Genomic DNA, 18,115 nt, shown 5'->3' with positions numbered 1-18,115 from the left:
AAATAGATTCATAATGATGGTCATCTTGGAATATAATGACCATAAAAGTTAATTTCTCAATATGAGTGTCTTGATTGTATAAGGGTATATTTTTATATGACTATTCGAAATAACACTGTTCTACGTGATATAATAATAAATCATTTCGCCATTTTCAAATAAATGATTTCTGGGCAGCTATCTTGGATTTTGGCGGACATATTCATTTTTCAATATAAATCGCAAACTTATTCCAAGTGTAGTGAATATATTCCACTATTATTCCAAAGCTATTTACAGGATACACAGGATTTGCTTTGCCATTTTCTTCGTAAACTGATTTCATCTTTGATTTCCAAATACAGCTTCACAGTCTTAAATAAGCGTGAAAGTTATGCACTACCGTGCCAAGTTTCACGCTTTTCACAGGAGGTGCACGATGCGCCCATTTTATATACACGGATTTCTTGCACTATTTGTAGCTCATATAGTTTAAGACTCTGTATTATGCATTCTGATGACACTTGACTTGTCTGTCTCCCCCTTTTTTTTCTCTTCTGGTTTCCGTTTTTTGTCGCCCCTTGTTGATCAGGATGTTGGAAACATCTTTGTAGTTGGAGGCAAAAGTGTTTGTCGCGTGTTTATCTGTCAACAGTTTACCATTCCTTTAAAAATAGAACCTTTCCCTGTGTCTTCATCGTTCAGCGGTTTCGACAATCTCCACAGCTTTTGACCATCTCGCTGTAGGCTGAGCGAGGCTTTATTTTTTTTCAAAATCTTCCGCAGTGTGTTCAGTTTGTTCCTGAGGATCTTAGCCTTGGATTGCTGTAGAGTGTGGGGGATTGTTTTCTGCTTCCTCCCTGGCTCCTGATCACTTTGTCTGAAAAATTCTCCAGCTCATCACTCTGGTAGGGCTAATACAGTCCTTTATTGCTCTCCTTGGAATGAATTTGTAAGCTGCCTTTAGTATGCAAGCGTTGAAGTATTTGACAATCCGGTTGATGTCTCTACCTTCCACTCCGATATCTTTACATAGTTCATCACTCAGGCATTGATAAAATGTCTACCTGGCCTTCTTGTAGTTCCATTAGGAGATATTGTGCGAAGTAGAGGTTATGCTGTCTATTGTAAGATGGACTGGGCCACGGCCGCTACCGCCTTTTTATTTATCAACTTCCCGTTTGACATGTCCATGTATGTTAACAGTACATACGGCATACCATATCATAATGCAATATAGCATACATGGACATGCCGAACGGTAAGTTGATAACGTTATTTTTTTTGTGGTTACAAAAATATCAAAGTAGAAAAAAGATGAAAATGGAATATAAAAGCAATGACCAGGGTTTTTTCTAACATATTTCACATACAATATGTCGCATTTATAAATTCTTGAAAACTGCATTCACACTTTATCATTCAGAAAAGAAATAAAACTAAAATAAAACAAATAACTGCACGTGTTAAACAAAATCGTTATAATACTAAGACAGATTTTAATGTTGCATTCACTATCCCAATTATATGTTTATAATCAAACATTTTGTATGCACAATTTGCAGACTCAGCAAAAGAAAACCACGAATTTGGAAATATCAGTCAGTACATCAAAATTGGGAATGGAAGACGTTTTGAATTTGCTAAAATCATCATCATAATAGCATATGGTAGATCTGGATCGACATTTACGGGCTCAATATTTCGAGAAATTACTGGTGCATTTTACCTTTATGAACCTAATCGAGCTCTAACTTTACCATTTACAAAGTATAGAAACGACAATGTCACGTTAAGTTATTTCTATCGGAAATCTAGGTAAGTTTCTTTAAGGAAAGATGTAACCTAAACTCAAATATTGGAGAGTATCGGCATTGTTAAACTATTAAGTTGAGTAAAAGGATTCCTAGTTATGATAATACCAGAAAAGTATATTACTAGTCTCCACTGTCATAATTTGGCGAGGTGCTTTGTATTTGCCGTTTGCTTTATTTTTTTCCCCAGAAATAACTGTCTAAACCAAAGCACACTTTGGCAACGAACTTTGACACTAAAAGACAAGGTATCATGTCGAAAGTCAATGTTCCTTTATTCAAGTAAAGGCGATATTAAGAGCAATGCCATATGATGCTCGTGCTGTATTCGTGTGTATCGTTTTTAAACAATTTGGTCGTATAAACGACGGTTTATACTTGTAGAATTGGGCATACTATCCAAAAAATTTGTTCTGAATTACATAAATATCACGTCGTAGACTCGTGAAATGATATTCCAATAATACAACTGACATCAGCTGACCTGTCTCGGATCCATGCTTCTAATAAAAGAGAGGGAGCTACCAGTACATTTTCAATTATATAGCCGGGGAGCAAACCCAAGACCTCCCGCTCTCGAAGCGTGTGTCTACTACTAAGTAACTGGGGCAGTCCATTCTTGTTTATAATAGGAACATACATAAAGGGCGGCACAATCACCAAGAAAGGTGTTGATGCCCTTTTCATTGGCAAAACACAGCCTAAGAGCCACGCATTTCGAGGTTGGCCCGAAACAAAAAAGAAGCTGTAACAGAAAAATATTACCGACGTGTTGTTTGAAAAATACAAATACTTCCTTGTTTTATTTCTTTTATTCATATTAAATTTTGAAATAATTTGTTACAAACAGTCCATGAGAGAAGAAATAATTATCGCATATAATATATAGATGCATATCTCCGAGTCCAATGTCATTTCAGTTTAAAGTGATATTAACAATTCTTTTGTTATAGATGTTATCTGAAATTGATGTCTGAAGATTTCTTTATTTATACGTTGTGCTCGTCAAATAATTGAAAAACTCATTTTTGCACTTTATATAAAGAATAGATAAATTGAAATGATGTGATTAATGGTATCTGTTTATCCATACAATACATTGCAAAAGTATTTCTAAATTTATCCAAGTAAAGAAAAGGTCGTATTATTAGAGAGTTTGAGATTTCAACCTTCGCCTTCCCCTTCAACGTCTCTTGCGACGTTAACGTATGAAGCTGAAGTTCGATTAAAATTCCTTGAGATTTCAAACTTTAGAATGGATCTTACTTGTTTTAATCCGCCCATTCAATTTATCTATAATTATGATCGTTTTTCTCGTGCATTTTGATATCAATTGTCCGAAAGTGCAGGACTTTTACAAAAGGTTTTAGAAATGAAAATTAAATAAAAACATTTCAATTAACATAATCATCGCATGGATATCAGTGCTGTTACAAAAAAATCATTTTATATAAATTGAAGTCAGTATACAATGCACGATTGTAAATCATACATGAGAGAAAATAAAAATGATAATCATATCAACTTATTCTATTGCTGATGGTGTTTTTGAAATATATTACAGTTAACATTTTTTAAACAAAAACATGAGACATCAACTACAACAAATGCATTTCTCGATATACTTTGAAGTTAAGTTAAATATATGGGATAAAGCAAAGACAAAAGGCTGTTGACTAGTATTTGATAGTTTTTCATATTTTTTTTTTTTTACTTTGAATTGGTACTTTGTACGTCGAATTTCTTTATAGACGCGTTTTGCTTGTAGACTGTTCCTGTTGAAAATCTAACCTTTTAAAAGATATGTTGATAACATGAGCCAATATACACAATTTATGAATGATACATGTAACAAGCGATTTGAAACAAATGTAAGATACTCTCGTGATATCATACGTTTTGGCATCATGGCACTAAGATTGACTCTGTATAATGCCAAACTCTCAGACAGCACAATATAATCGTGCCAAGTCACCATGTGTCTAGCGAAACAGTCAAGAACTGTTAGGTGGAGACGAAAATTGTCGCACAAAATAGCATGTGGGCATATACACGTATTTGTTTGAATATACTATTTCATAAGTAAAGCATGTGCAGATCAAGGAATTTTGGTTAGAGGGACACCAACTTTAAAGAGTGGGGCCACCCATTCAGGGGTGGGGGGGGGGGGTGTGGGTAGTCACACCGAGTTTCAAGACCGATTTTCTTTGTAAAATGTAAGAAGCAATGGGGGATTGACCCACAATGCCCCTCTGCTATGCTCTGGGTCCGTGCATGTAAAGAATGGAGTTATCCCATACGGCTTACAGGAAACTTCTCGCATCATGATATCATAGATCTGAAATTGTCTAATACTTCAGAAAAAAAAATTCCGTCTTACTAGTACAATTTTATGTTTATAATTAAAACGCAGTTGTCTTATTAAGTGCCCGGCAGAAACGGATTGATTCTATTTGGAAGTTAAAATAAAAAGTTCTACCATATGATAATCGCGCGTTATCATTCATTTTTTAAGTAAAATGATTGTTATGCCATGTGCCTCCATCCAGATTCCAGTCTTTGATGCCGAGTATGTGGACATGGTAGATGTACAAAGACTGAAGTTTTGACTTTCGTGATATTACATCTTCGGACGTTCAAAACTTCACTCCATACGACAAAAAGGCCCATCTGGTATAATCAATACCGCCTGAGGACACAAATATGCCGTAGAAGTTAAAGTTTGAACAACATCGCAAAGTTTCTCAAAATCAGTTGATAACTTCATACTTCCAGGTTCAATTCGATGTATTTAGTTAAAATCATTAGCCAAACAAAACTTCAATATTCTTATACTTATTAATCGTGTTTCGCATCAAATTTAGTCCAATTATACATATGGATAATCTAATAACTTAATAAGCTGAAATCCTGAAACTAAGCTTTTTATTTCACATAGTAATAAAGCGAAGTCTTAGGCTTACTTGAAATTACATGGAAAACTTTAGTAGCAACGTCTGATATAAATAAAATACACGCATATCGGTGACGTTTTACCCCAAATATATATGAGAGACGTTGAATGGGAAGGCGAAGGTTGAAATCTCAAACTCTCTATTAAATGCGTTACGAATTCATTTACCCTGATTTTCATAAATAAGCGGACTGTTTGATGTATATTATTTATGATCCATCCACGTATTGCTTTGAAAACTTTTCATTTCTCAAATCTTCACTATGAAAAATTTAATGGACGTCAGTATAGTTTTGCATTCAATCCAATCAAAGGTTGTTCCGTTTCTCATCATAGCCCGGTCAACTATTTGTGGCATCTTAGTAGGGTAGATCTGTAATATTTCAACTCAATTTTAATCTTACTATTTACAACAAACGAAAAAGAAATTTCCGACTTCTCAAGCTATCCACTTTGTACATTGATTTTTTTGATGCCAAGCATTTAGTTTTTCGTCAAAACACAAAATCAAAAGTCAACATGGCGACCAAAATTCAATATGGCCGCTAATTTTACAAGGTTTCATTAATACATGAATCTGAGTGAATTCGTTTAGTTCAAAACAGCATAACAAATTAGCTTCTAAATTTTTTAAAATACACAGTTTATAGAAGCTAAATTCAGATGACCGACAAAAGTTTGTTGATAGTGTAAAATTGACAGTTACACGGGGGAGGAAGTGTTACAAGAAGGAAGGAGTTCTTCTGATAACCTGTCATGTTTTCTTCTGATAACTGTTACGGAGTTCCTGGAAAACGTTACAGAGTTCTTCTGATATCTGTATGACAAAACAAGGAATCGGTCGAAAAAATGGTAATTATCAATCTTTAAATAGAGAGTCTGGGGTGTAAAACTAAAGTTTGATGATCAAGGTTGCCTCATGTTTTGTGCTATGTGTCAGAAAAAACCTGTTTAGTCTAATAATCAGCGCCACTTCTTTGAAATCAAGACATTTTGAGTAAAATATCGAAATCGTTTGCTTATTCATACATATTAATCTACTCATTCACGTTCTTCATCCTTACCACACGCAATAGCCTAATTTTAGTGCAAAGCTGCAAACATAAACCACTATCTAACAATTTTATTCCCGATTTTTCTAATGTTACGGAGTTCAGGTGATAACTCTGAAGATGTCACAGAGTTCTTATGATAACTTTTGTTACTGCCAGGGTGTTTCTTGAGATATGTTAGGATACTTTTTAGCTAATTTTATTATTTAGTAAGGGTGTTAATCATGTTTTGATGTAAAATATTTATCCAAGGCACAGTATTGTGGTTATATGATGTATGGTATGTGTGTTTTTGAGTTCCAATGATAACGTTTTAGTGTTATATTTTTAATTCTAACTAGATGTTACTTTTAAAGGGACTGTGTACGCTCATAATGATGATCTAGCTAACTATTCCTCTTACTTTTCCAACTAAACTCAAAATGTACTCATATTCATCTTATAGCATTTTGGCAAATTCAAAGCTCGTTTCTGGTGGAGGATTGATATAGACAGCACTTTAAAATTCACATTAATATGCATTATGATATTCTTTAAGACAAATAGTATATGCATGTATGAGGATGACAAGCCCCTTTTTGGTACGCAGTATTCAGCGCATTGAAATGTATATGCATTCTGTAAGATGTTATGACAATACCAATTAAGTTTTATCGCAGAATTTACGCCAGTCACATTTAAATTCACCCTCTGTATAATGTCGCATTGTGACTGAATTTTTTCAGCGTCAACTTTTAAAATTCTACTATATGAATGATTAGAAGAATTATGATGGTAAAGTTATAATTATATTACTGATAATATATAGCATTATTATTTTATTATTACATTCTTTATGAAAATCTATTGATATGATTGTATACAACTGTATACATAGTATGCGAAAGCGTTCGGATTAAGGTTAAATGTTTTGGGTCTATAACTTAATGAAAATGGGCATGCGATAAACATTAACAAAATCGCATACACACAATTATCCTTGATAAATTATATGTATATTGTCATGTACATCTGAAGCTATAATTTTGGTGTGTTTTAGTATAATTTCTTGTCGACGTTTACGTATATTAATTAGTTATTGTACGATTTTTTTTGATTATGGAGTATAATCTACTGTTGCGTGGCAAATTATGGTCCCTAATCAACAAATATCATACAATAACAATTTTAGTTTAGAATAATTTCCTTCTTGTCATAGCATGGTCACGCATGGTTTAATTTTGCCACACGGCCTCAATGTTGTAATCGCGACTTTCCTTTCAGGATGAATATTTACAACATGAGCAACTGCTTCAGACGGTGTCAGGAATCTTTTGTGACAGTATTTACATCTGACTGTCGCATCTGAAAAAAGGACAATTATCTAAAGCTTTACCTAGCATATTGGCCTTTTCAAACTACCACATATCAATTCAACGTAAAGGTCATGATATGAATATGCATAACAAGATAAGTAATTGAATCACATGAGATGACAACAGCAGTCATACATAGTAATGCAAATAAACCACTTATTTAGATGTACCCTAAATTAAAGATAAAGGATTTGATTTTAATTCAGTGATCAATCCAAACGGAATCCACTAAACCGTTGTTCACGAACATTAGCACATCCATCGATAGAATGAACAATACAATTTACTGCATTTGTTACCTATTCGTATTTTACTATATATATGTCATTATACTGCACATAGTTTTAAACTTTACAAAAGTACTCATATCATACATTATATAACCACAATACTGTGCCGAGGATAAACGTATTACATTAGAACATGAGTAACATCCTTTCTAAATAATAAAATTAGCTAAAAAGTATCTTAACATAGCTCAAGAAACACCCTGGCAGTAACAAAAGTTATCATAAAAACTCTGTGATATCTTCAGAGTTATCACCTGAACTCCGTAGCATTTGAAAAATCGGGCATAAAATTGTTAGATAGTGGTTTATGTTTGCAGCTTTGCACTAAATTAGGCTATTGCGTGTGGTGAGGAATAAGAACGTGAATGAATTGATTAATATGTATGAATAAACAAACGATTTCGATATTTTGCTCAAAATGTCTTGATTTCAAAGAAGTGGCGCTGATTATTAGACTAAACAGTTTTTTCTGACGCATAGCACAAAACATGAGGCAAACTTGATCACCAGACTAGTTTTACACCCCAGACTCTCTTTTTAAAGATTGATAATTACCATTTCTTCGACCGATTCCTTGTTTTGTCATACAGATATCAGTAGAACTCTGTAACGTTTTCCAGGAACTCCGTAACAGTTATCAGAAGAAAACATGACAGGTTATCAAAAGAACTCCATCCTTCGCGTAACACTTCCTCCCCCGTGAGTTATTTAATCCCTCGATATAAACGTTTTCATACGAGGAGTGTTCGAGAAGTATTGTGTATTGTGAGACACGCCATTTTCACGAGGAATTTAAGTCGATGTTTATACAGCTGATTACCTCTTATCAATATCTACACATTGTTATATAAATGTAACAATTCAATAACCGTTTTACGAGTCGTTGACCACAGTAGCAAAAATGATTGGAAAAAAAATAACAAATACTGAAGATCATGTATAAAAGCTCGCAGTTAACTCGGTTGTTTTTTGAAAGAGTTCTTTGTCGAAAATTTCAACAATTGTCAATTTTGTCGATTGTGGTGTATGGCTTGTTAAAACTGTTCCAAAATCAGGTCAGCTGAAAACAACAACGTGTGAAAAAAAAATTTGAAAATCACATGTATTCTTTAAAAAAGTAATGTACGCGATATTGCACGCATTGTTTTCATTTTACTTTCAACAGTTTATTTTATTTTAAAGAAAATCTTGAAAGTTAGAAAGATTTCTGCTAGGTGGGTACCCAATCTTTTGACTGACGACCAAAACAAGCTACGTGTTGTAATTGCAAAACAATTGCTAACAATGCTAACAATGTTCCAAATATACGGTCAAAATGTTTTTGTGATGAAACTTGCGTGCATTGCTTTGAGCCTACCAGAAAGGTTTGGAACAAAATATAAGCCACCAAACATTGCCAAAGGCCAAATATTGCTGAGGAAGTTTGAATGCCATATTCTTCTCCTGCGATGTTATAGAAGTACACATCGTATAAAAAGGGTATAAATGTAACTAGTACGTACTACCATGACCCTGTCTTGAAAATATTAAAGAAGTACTTTTTTACAGTTTTTTTTTTTTTAAATCGAAGAAGGTTACTATGCTATCACATCCACCTTATTTCTCAAATCTGGCGCCATGCGATTTCTTTCTGTTTCTAAAACAGTAAAACCTTCCTTTTTGGACGTAGATAACGATCGCGACTAGCTCTTGGGTTTGCTGTCCCTCAGAACCACTGAGAATACCAAATTCAGCCTACCGTGACGCTCTCTGGAAATGGATTAATAGACTAGAATTATTCAGTTCTTACCACGGAGAATATTTTGAGGATATGAAATACAAAATGCACGTTTCCATCAGTTTTCAAGGTTTCAAACCACGATACACATTTTTTTTCGAATACTCCTCGTATGATAAAATAACATGTATATATAATCCAACTCAGGTCAGCAATTTCAGGACTGATGTCCAACAAGATGATAGGTATGAGTAGATTCAAGGAAGCATACATCACCCGAATTACAATATAGAACCATGCATCGCAAAGTAAGTCCACAACAAAAGAAGCTGCCACAGAAATGTATTGTAGACGGATTGCTTCAAAGATCCATCAAAAAGTATATTTAATAAAATGCAGAAAAAAGAAAAGGGGAGTCGAGAAGAGGTTAAGAGAAGTGTCGGGCATTGGGGAAAGAAGAAAGAAAGCAAGGGGGAATATTCAACAGGGATGTCTACGTTCTTAAAGCGCAGTCTCCTTAAACCGTAAACCGCAACAGTGCAGACAAGCACGTACATAAGAGAAACAAACACACATACACTTCTAACATACACAAGAAAACAAAAAGACCAGAAAAAACAAACAACCAAGTGGGTCACCGCCCAAGACAAACACATACTTGCCAAAGTAGAAACAATTTCCTTATTTGCTACACTCAAACGTAAATAAATCAATTATCCCATAATCAAAGTAAATAAAGTAGAGAAGGGAGAACAAATACAATTAGGATTTGTTATCTGCATTATCATGTATCGACATTGTTAACACATTTTCTAGCTTTAACACCAATACATCATGCATGTACTTCATTACTTCTTTTAAACTAAAGGAAAACTGCACTTATTTTTACTGTTAAAGACCCATCACGACCTAGTGACCTACTTTAATCGCCCATAAAAGCTTCATGAAAATCATTTTTATAATACAGGTAATATACAGTTATTTCAGGCGTACAGTATAGGCCTTTCCAGAATAAATGTGTCTAACACGTTATGTCATTCCGAAAACAATGTTTTAAAATCAGTATGAAATTTGCGCGTCTCTAATCGTGGACAAATATCTTTAATAAAAGCCTTTACATTTTAGACGGTGAGAGGTTGCATCAAAATCTACATTTCAGAAACAATTCTTTTCTCCAAAATGCTATCAGAATTGTTATTTTCCCGTAGCGCACCATTACAACAACTTTTGTAAGGTCTTTTTTTTTAAATAGTCTTGCAAAAGATCGAGCATACAACCCTATTTGTTTTGAATGCCGAATTTTCTACGCATGTTTCAAAGTTTTAAAAAATCGGGGTTTAATCAAACTCTACATTGTAGGAGAAAACTTTTGATCCGAACGTGCAGAACTACTTTTACTTTTTCAGATTCGGTGTTTAGATTTCTAAAACAGTCTCTTAACAAATGACGACATAATGAAAATATATCTGACCCTATCAGTTAATGAATCGGGTACAAGACTGAGAAATAATTCATGTAGTTTCGTTTATGTTTGTGCGTACTTCTACCTCGTCTAATGCTTAACAGACCTTTGCACATGGGCGACAGGAAGGCGATAGCACTATGTTGAAAACTTGAAAGTTCGATGGCGAAAAGTCGAAAGTGCGGTAATGAAAAGTTGAAAGTACGGTGTAACAAAAGTTAAAACTACGATAATAATGAAAAGTCGAAACAACGAAACCACAATGGCGAAATGTCGAAAGTACAATGATGAAAGTAAGAAATTTAACCATGACAGTTTCGTTGATTCGACTTTCCATACCCAACACCAGCAGCGTAATGTACACGTCTTCGTAAACTTGAATATTCAAATATCAAAATTTCCTTTCAGAATGGAGAACGCAATCTTGAAGTGGTCGACTGGCAAACCAATGTTAAAATTTACTCATATCTAGCTCTGAATAACAAAACTTAATACGTCAGCCTGCAGTTAAATCTTACTCATTTTAGATGATTACACGGCTTTGGCTGTGTTACGCCTTAAACATATTTGCGATATTTACGACGTATGTGCGTATGACGTAGGGCCAGCGTCTGCCTCCTGTTCCCGGTTATTCTGCTCATTCGACTTTCAAGCCAGTACACTGCAGATGTTCACACTAAACCTTATAACAAACTTTCATGTAATTTAGCTTACTGTCTGTGTTTATTATACATTTGCCAATCGAAGGTAGTCATTTAGCTTAAATTCTTGTATTCTTTTATCATACATGTGCCCATCGTAGGTAGCAATTTCGCGCTTGTTTTGACATTACACAAGTCGGTTGAAGACAAAGATCATCACCTGACAGCAATCACTTTCACAGTTGTCTGAAAGAAATAAAGAACGGATTAAACGAGCATTTACTATTTATTCTGAAATCCGTAAATAATAATAATAAATCCTCATTCATCTACATGTGTGGTGTAAAAGGAATACCTGTTAAGGACTGTTTACACCAATGGGGAGTGACTACTCAGAGTTACATGCTAAATTGTCAAAAATGTAGCTCCATGTCGCTGGCAAATTATGGTATTATGCGGATAAAACAACTTTATTTTTACTTAATATCATTGTTTATTGTATTGAGATAAGATATAAACCATTTTCATTGTGAATTTCCAGGTTTAAGTTTTAATCATTGAGAAAATGTCCACGTGCGCCTAATTGCTGCAAATTTCATGGGAGCATTGTCAGAGGGCCTTTTTTCGTAACAGATTATTTTTCTTATATGTAACATAGCATCTTAACCTTTTCTTTGGTAAAAAGACATGTAATACTAATTGGCTATATATGGTTTTTATATCTTTTAAATGTTCTAAAGTACTAAAAGTGACTGCATAAAGTCAGACGAATGCTTAAATTGTAAGCAGTTACGTTAACATTCAACCTTGATTGCCATGCCACAAACTCTGCATTGAGGAAAACAATGTATTTATTAAGACTTACCCTAATATCAAGAGTTTGACACTTGTGGCCGGAAATTACCATCTTCTTTCTTAGCTTACATCTTGAAGTCATGCTTTCACCAACTTGAAAGTATATGTGCAAGTTTTGTCAATCGTAATGAAGCAGACATACCTGAAACAATCACAATTCATCATTTATCAATACTTCTCGCTTATTGTTTGGATTCACTAAATCGGTAATTTCTTTATAAAATTTACGCACAAACTGATCCTAACAGATGTATAAAATTGTCGCACAAACAGACTGCCTAATCGTTCATCATTTCCAAATCTACCCTTCTGAAACATTATCAGCAAGATAATGTACAGAAACTGAAAACATACGCCGGAAACAGAATGTGTTAACTAATGTAACGCAGATGAAGTATAAATGCATGCGTTGTACAGAACTTTAAGAGCAGGCCTTTTCGAGAACCGAGCTTTGCGGTAACGCACATGGTGATGGATTTGAAAATAACCGCCGGAAGCTAACAAGGCAAACCTATCGGCGAGATTTTTTTTCTCTGCGCAGTCGGAAGAGAAGACGTCATTCTGTTGCTCTAAATTATCACTCAAGTTTCAAAATGATCATATTCTTCCGACAGATAAACTTTAGAAAGATACTGGAAATACTGGCATGAATATTCCAAAAGCCAGTTTAACTTGGCGAATAGGAAATAACGTCACCATGACAGCGGTTCTTTGGAAAATTTACAAATTATGGGGACAAGGGGCTGAAAACACGCAAATGTTACAAGTCTGCGTTGATACAAGTGCGAAAAACGTCATTAAAATCCAATTTTGAGAATACTAGGGAAGTCTATAACGGAAGTAGTGCATATAATAAGTACATCTTTTGACGACATTTTAAGAAAACGTGCATTTATGTATACGATGATAATTGTCGGTAAGGTGTCTGCTTCTGATTACTTTTTTTTTTAAAAAGCAACTATACATAAGTTCTAACTCAACAAAATACATTGTATCGAATATGCTTAATTGCCTAGGTGTACTGTAGCATTTCACACCTGATCAATAAAAGTGTCATTGCACATAACAAAATATAATTTAAAAATCAACTAACTCTTCATTCCTTTATCGTCCGTGTTATCATCTTAGGTAGCAGTTGGAGTTGTTTGGACATTTCACAAGTCGGCTGAAGATAATCGCATACACACAGAGGTCTGAAAGAAATAAAGGATAAATAAAAAATGTATCGTTTTGTTAATTTCCTAAATATTGGTGTTCTGTAGCATTTTATACAATTAGATACTACAGTCAATCTTACTGATTGTTCAAGTACAGATAGCTGCCGATAGTTTCTCATTTGAATTTGACTCAAATTTTGAGCCGCTACATAATGTCATTTGAATGTTTTTCAGAAGTTTTACAAATAGCGAGCTCAAAGAATCGAGCTTTACGGTAACGCAAGTATAGATCATTTTACAGAGAGCTATTACCCTAGCAACGGGAGATAATTTTCGCGCATGCGCAATCAATGTAGGGCAAAAAGACTTGACCGCACAATATAAATTACGTCGACGTCAAAGCTTTATTACACTAGTGTATTATCATTTTTATTTGATGGCTTTATTACACACCCGCGACGTCAAGCATGTGATAAATTGTATTTCAATCTATTCGATCAGTAATGAATTTATTTTATAGTAAATATCCACCACAAGACAAAGAAAAATATCTTTGCAAAACCACACCTGGTATACTTTAACTAATGCATATTATCATTGATGATTTTGGATTAATAAACTTTTTTTACAGCAATTTTGATCTCGACAAATTTAGGTTAAGGAAAAAGAAATAAAATTATATTTTCCATGAATTTATGAAGTAATTATGAAGTTTTTATTTTATTTCCTAACATGATCTCACAGAACTTACCACCTACGGTAATAAGCTTACATGATACTTGCAATATAATTTAAAAGTCGAAGCTAAAAACAAAATGTTCAATTAACAAAGTTCAGCATTGATTTTGTATCAAATTATACTCAAATGGGGATCATTTCATTCTGTATTCAAAAAATATTAATCATCTTAATACTGTTATTTTTTATTTCTATTGATTCTTTGAATTCGAAAGTTTTTATTTGACAATATATCAAAGTAGTTTGGATGGTTAATGCAGCGGTTAGATTTAATAGAGAGGGGGCGGGTAGCGGGGAGGGGTGTTCTACACTAACATTCTTTATCTGTTGTTAACCCTTGCCCTGCTAAATTTCTGTAATGATCTTCTCCATCTTGCAATTTGGACAGTACTATTAACTGTTAAAAGGGGTGCTTACCAAAAAGATACTGACTGAATGGCGAACAGTGCCGATCATGATCAGACTGCACGGATGTGCAGGCTGATCAAGATTACACTGGTCGCAAAGGCAGACTCAGTCGTGTCCAGCATGATAAGGGTTAAACGATGTTCCATTCTTTTAACATAATTGTTCTATGAATTTACGGGTAATGCCTTCTGCGCACGATACATTTTCGATATGAAAATGATCCAGCATGTAAACATAAGATATACAAAAAAAGATTTAAATAAGGTATTTTCCTTCAGTATGTAGCTGTAATCCTTGATTTGATTCATATCTTACGAATTTAAATTTTTTTGTAACTATACTTTCATCGTTATAAAAGTTAATGTCCATAAAGTTCCTAAGTACACAAAGTACATGCATATTAATTCTTATAGATTTTAAAATACTAGATATCGCGTGAAATGTTTATTTTTTATTCAAAAAAAAAAACCCAGCTCCGCCATGTGATATGTAAGCCGTACAATGAAACAATCAACATAGTGGCTTTTCGACCAGCATGGCTCCAGACCACGCGGATGCGCAGGCTGGTCTGGATCCATGCTGGTCGCAAAGCCGCTATGATTTTTTTCTCATTGCGCTGCTCAATATTATTAATCCGAGTGCTTTTTTTATGACATTGATGACCGAAGGCATTAAAGTATGTCACATCAAAGTCATCTTATATGCTTCAGTAAATTTTACGATCCGCTCTAATTAGGGGACGCTCTCGAAATAAACTTAGGGTCTTGATTACCGAAGTGACCTATGTTTTATCATGTCAATTGCATAATAGTTACGTAATGATTTCCGGTATACTACTTAAAACAGTAACTTTAGTGACATGAAGCCGCGACCCCTATGTATGTAGATGCCATTCAAGTCGGAGAAAAATATATACTGTAACAACAACAATTTGAAGTTGTGGAAAAAATAGATAAAATGAAAGAAAATATGTGAATAGGTTCTCGCGAATTCTTTTGAGTAGCGAATAGTTTCTTTGTTTCATATAAATGACATGCATATTTTTTTAGTTAAATCTGATTTCTTTGAGCTCGCTTTGAGACTTGATCTTATCTAATATTATTCACTCTAGACCACCGGAACACACGTTTATGGTACTTACCATAATTTAAAAATTTTGACCCTTGCAACTCGCATCTGTGTCCGGAAATTACGTTTACCATCTGTTTACTACGCATTATCTTGTAGACGTGCCTTCACCGTCCCGACATCAGGTGTCTTTATGAACCGACATACCTGAAATGATCAAAATTCAATAGAATTATCAAATTCGCAGACTTCGGAGAGTAAAACATAAGACAGATGAAAAGTGTTAAGCCGCGTGATTTGTGTTAAATATTGATATTTTCCCTCTACTTTCACTTTGAAATACCTTAGAGGGTTATGTACTTCAAACCTGGAGAAAGATTTTACTTGAAGAGGCAAAAAACGTGCAATTTTAACCGCTTATACATTTAATTACACGAAGTACCCGATTATTATGAATCTACCATTTTGACAAGGTATAATTCATCTTTAAAAAAGTATATACAAGTAAATATTCATGTATATCCAGTGTGTATTTATAAATTATTCTTTTAAAGCAATAACGAATCAGCTAAACATGTGCGGCGACAGAAAAATAGCAGCTTTAAAAGTATCATTAAAGCAACAAGAGCAGACAACTCTATCAAGCATTTTGACTGAATTATGGCCCCTTTTCGACTTAGAGTATGCTTATTGTAATGTTAAAGTTTTACTCATAGCTTATATTATACTATCAAGCACTGAGAATAGTCGAGCGCGCTGTCAACTGACAGCTCTTGTTTAAGAAATCGTGTAATATTATACTCTTATTGGATGGCTTGTCGGTCGACAGTTCGACCGAGGCTCAGATATCAAGAGCAAATAGTTTAGACTTCTAACATGCAGTGTTTATTACATTACATCAGAATTAAAATTTCATACCTTTTCTTCAGGTTTTAACTTTAGCTCAGCTAAATATATTTTCCAACTATACGCGAGTGAATAGTCAATAGCACAAACTATCGACCTGTGATTTATATATATCTTAGAGAGTCGTGTTATTATAAGCCTATAAAAAGTATTGATTCATTACATTACATTCACACACGACAATATTCGACACACTGTCGGCTAAAACAAACTTTAGTGAAAGCAAAACTGGCAACTCCCTTAAATGAATCATTCATTTATACTGCTGATTTAAAAGTAATGGATTTTCATTGAAATACAATGAAGTAAAAACGAGTTTTTGTTTCGTTTTCTGTTCTTTGCACAAATACCTAGAATAAATTGACCTACGTTTTTAAAAGTTCTGGTGAAGACTGTAACAATGTCACTCGAATTATCATATTCCCCGTCCTCTAGCAACAACTAAAATTATAACCTAATTAGAGGAATTGTAAAGTGTAAGAAATTAAAGTTTGATGTCTGGTTTATAATGGATAAAATGTCTTGCACAATAGAAATCGTATATGTACAAATATATTCTAAATATTTTATATATTTCCATCGGCACCCCATGTTTGTTAAAATTCACTAAATTCTACAAATGTTAAAGCGTTGATTATTTTGGCTTTGTTTTTGTAAAAAGCCTTAAACTAAGATCAAATGAATTGAATTCGTTGTAATAAATTATATAGTTTTTGCTGGCATTAAATTTCTAGTCATTTGTTATTATTTATTACATGACTGCGTATGATTTTATTTGTATGTTATTGTTCTATTTCATTGACCTGTCAAAATGCATATTGATTACATGGTCTGTGCACATAATGTCTTAATCTTCGTTCGTGTACGGAAAGTAACCTGCAATTAAAATGGTTTGTGTGTATACGGAGGTACGAAAGTCACGATAGTTCAGTGGTCACTGCTTGAAACCTTGAGGTCTTAAGATCGAAACCGTGTAGTGTCTGTGATTTTTTTCACAAATTTCAACAAACACTTGGTATATGTACATGTTTTATCTAATATTTCCTCCATTGTATTTTAACAAGTTTTTTTTTTTTTCATATTATTTTTTATTCACAGTTCATTTCAGTATATTACAAAATTTAATAGATATGAATTACAACAAGCTATATTCATGATTCAGTTTCGATCGCTAAAATTTCAGTACGAAAAACATTTTATCGTGAAGCCCGTGGATTTCAATTTTCCTTGTCCCTTTGTAATTTAAAACATAAATCAATAAACAACTAAAGTTAAAATTAAAAATGTTCTCACTTATGGGCTCGAACCAGCTATTTCCCGCATATTAGCCACTGGGCCACAAATACGAACGACGAGTACGGGTTTCACTTACAACATTTATAAGGATATTTGGACATTTAACCAAAATTTATTTCCGTAAAACATACGGATAGCACCTAAGTTATGGTATCGAACGCACAATCACATTTGACGGGTTAAAACTAGCACAATAGACGATGAACTGTAAATGTTCAAGTTAAATATAATAACATGTCTGTTCTGTACTTTTTAACCCTGTTTCACCGTTCTGCTTCGTTTTTAAAGCTTCTCAAAAATACAATAAATATGCAACAAACGGTTAAAAACTACAAACCTGCATAAAATCCTTAATCTGGGTCTGTATGTTCTCCCGCACTAATCCGATTTAAAGTGACTACGTCATGACAGCGGGGGATTTATG

The 18,115-nt window shown here is 33.9% G+C and overlaps 1 protein-coding gene across 1 annotated transcript in view; it reads left to right on the top strand.

Annotated features, from left to right (window-relative positions):
* Window positions 1-18,115, top strand: part of LOC123544995 (carbohydrate sulfotransferase 3-like) — a 92,852-nt gene that overhangs the window by 37,953 nt on the left and 36,784 nt on the right. Inside the window, exon 2 of the mRNA XM_045331203.2 lies at window positions 1,545-1,797. Coding sequence (XP_045187138.1) covers window positions 1,545-1,797 — 253 coding nt within the window. The remainder of the gene's footprint in view (window positions 1-1,544; window positions 1,798-18,115) is intronic.

The sequence above is a fragment of the Mercenaria mercenaria genome, chromosome 15 (assembly GCF_021730395.1).
Source record: "Mercenaria mercenaria strain notata chromosome 15, MADL_Memer_1, whole genome shotgun sequence".
NCBI classification, from domain to species: domain Eukaryota; kingdom Metazoa; phylum Mollusca; class Bivalvia; order Venerida; family Veneridae; genus Mercenaria; species Mercenaria mercenaria.
Note: the sequence above shows the minus strand (reverse complement) of the source record. Positions and strands in the feature narration are given on the sequence as shown.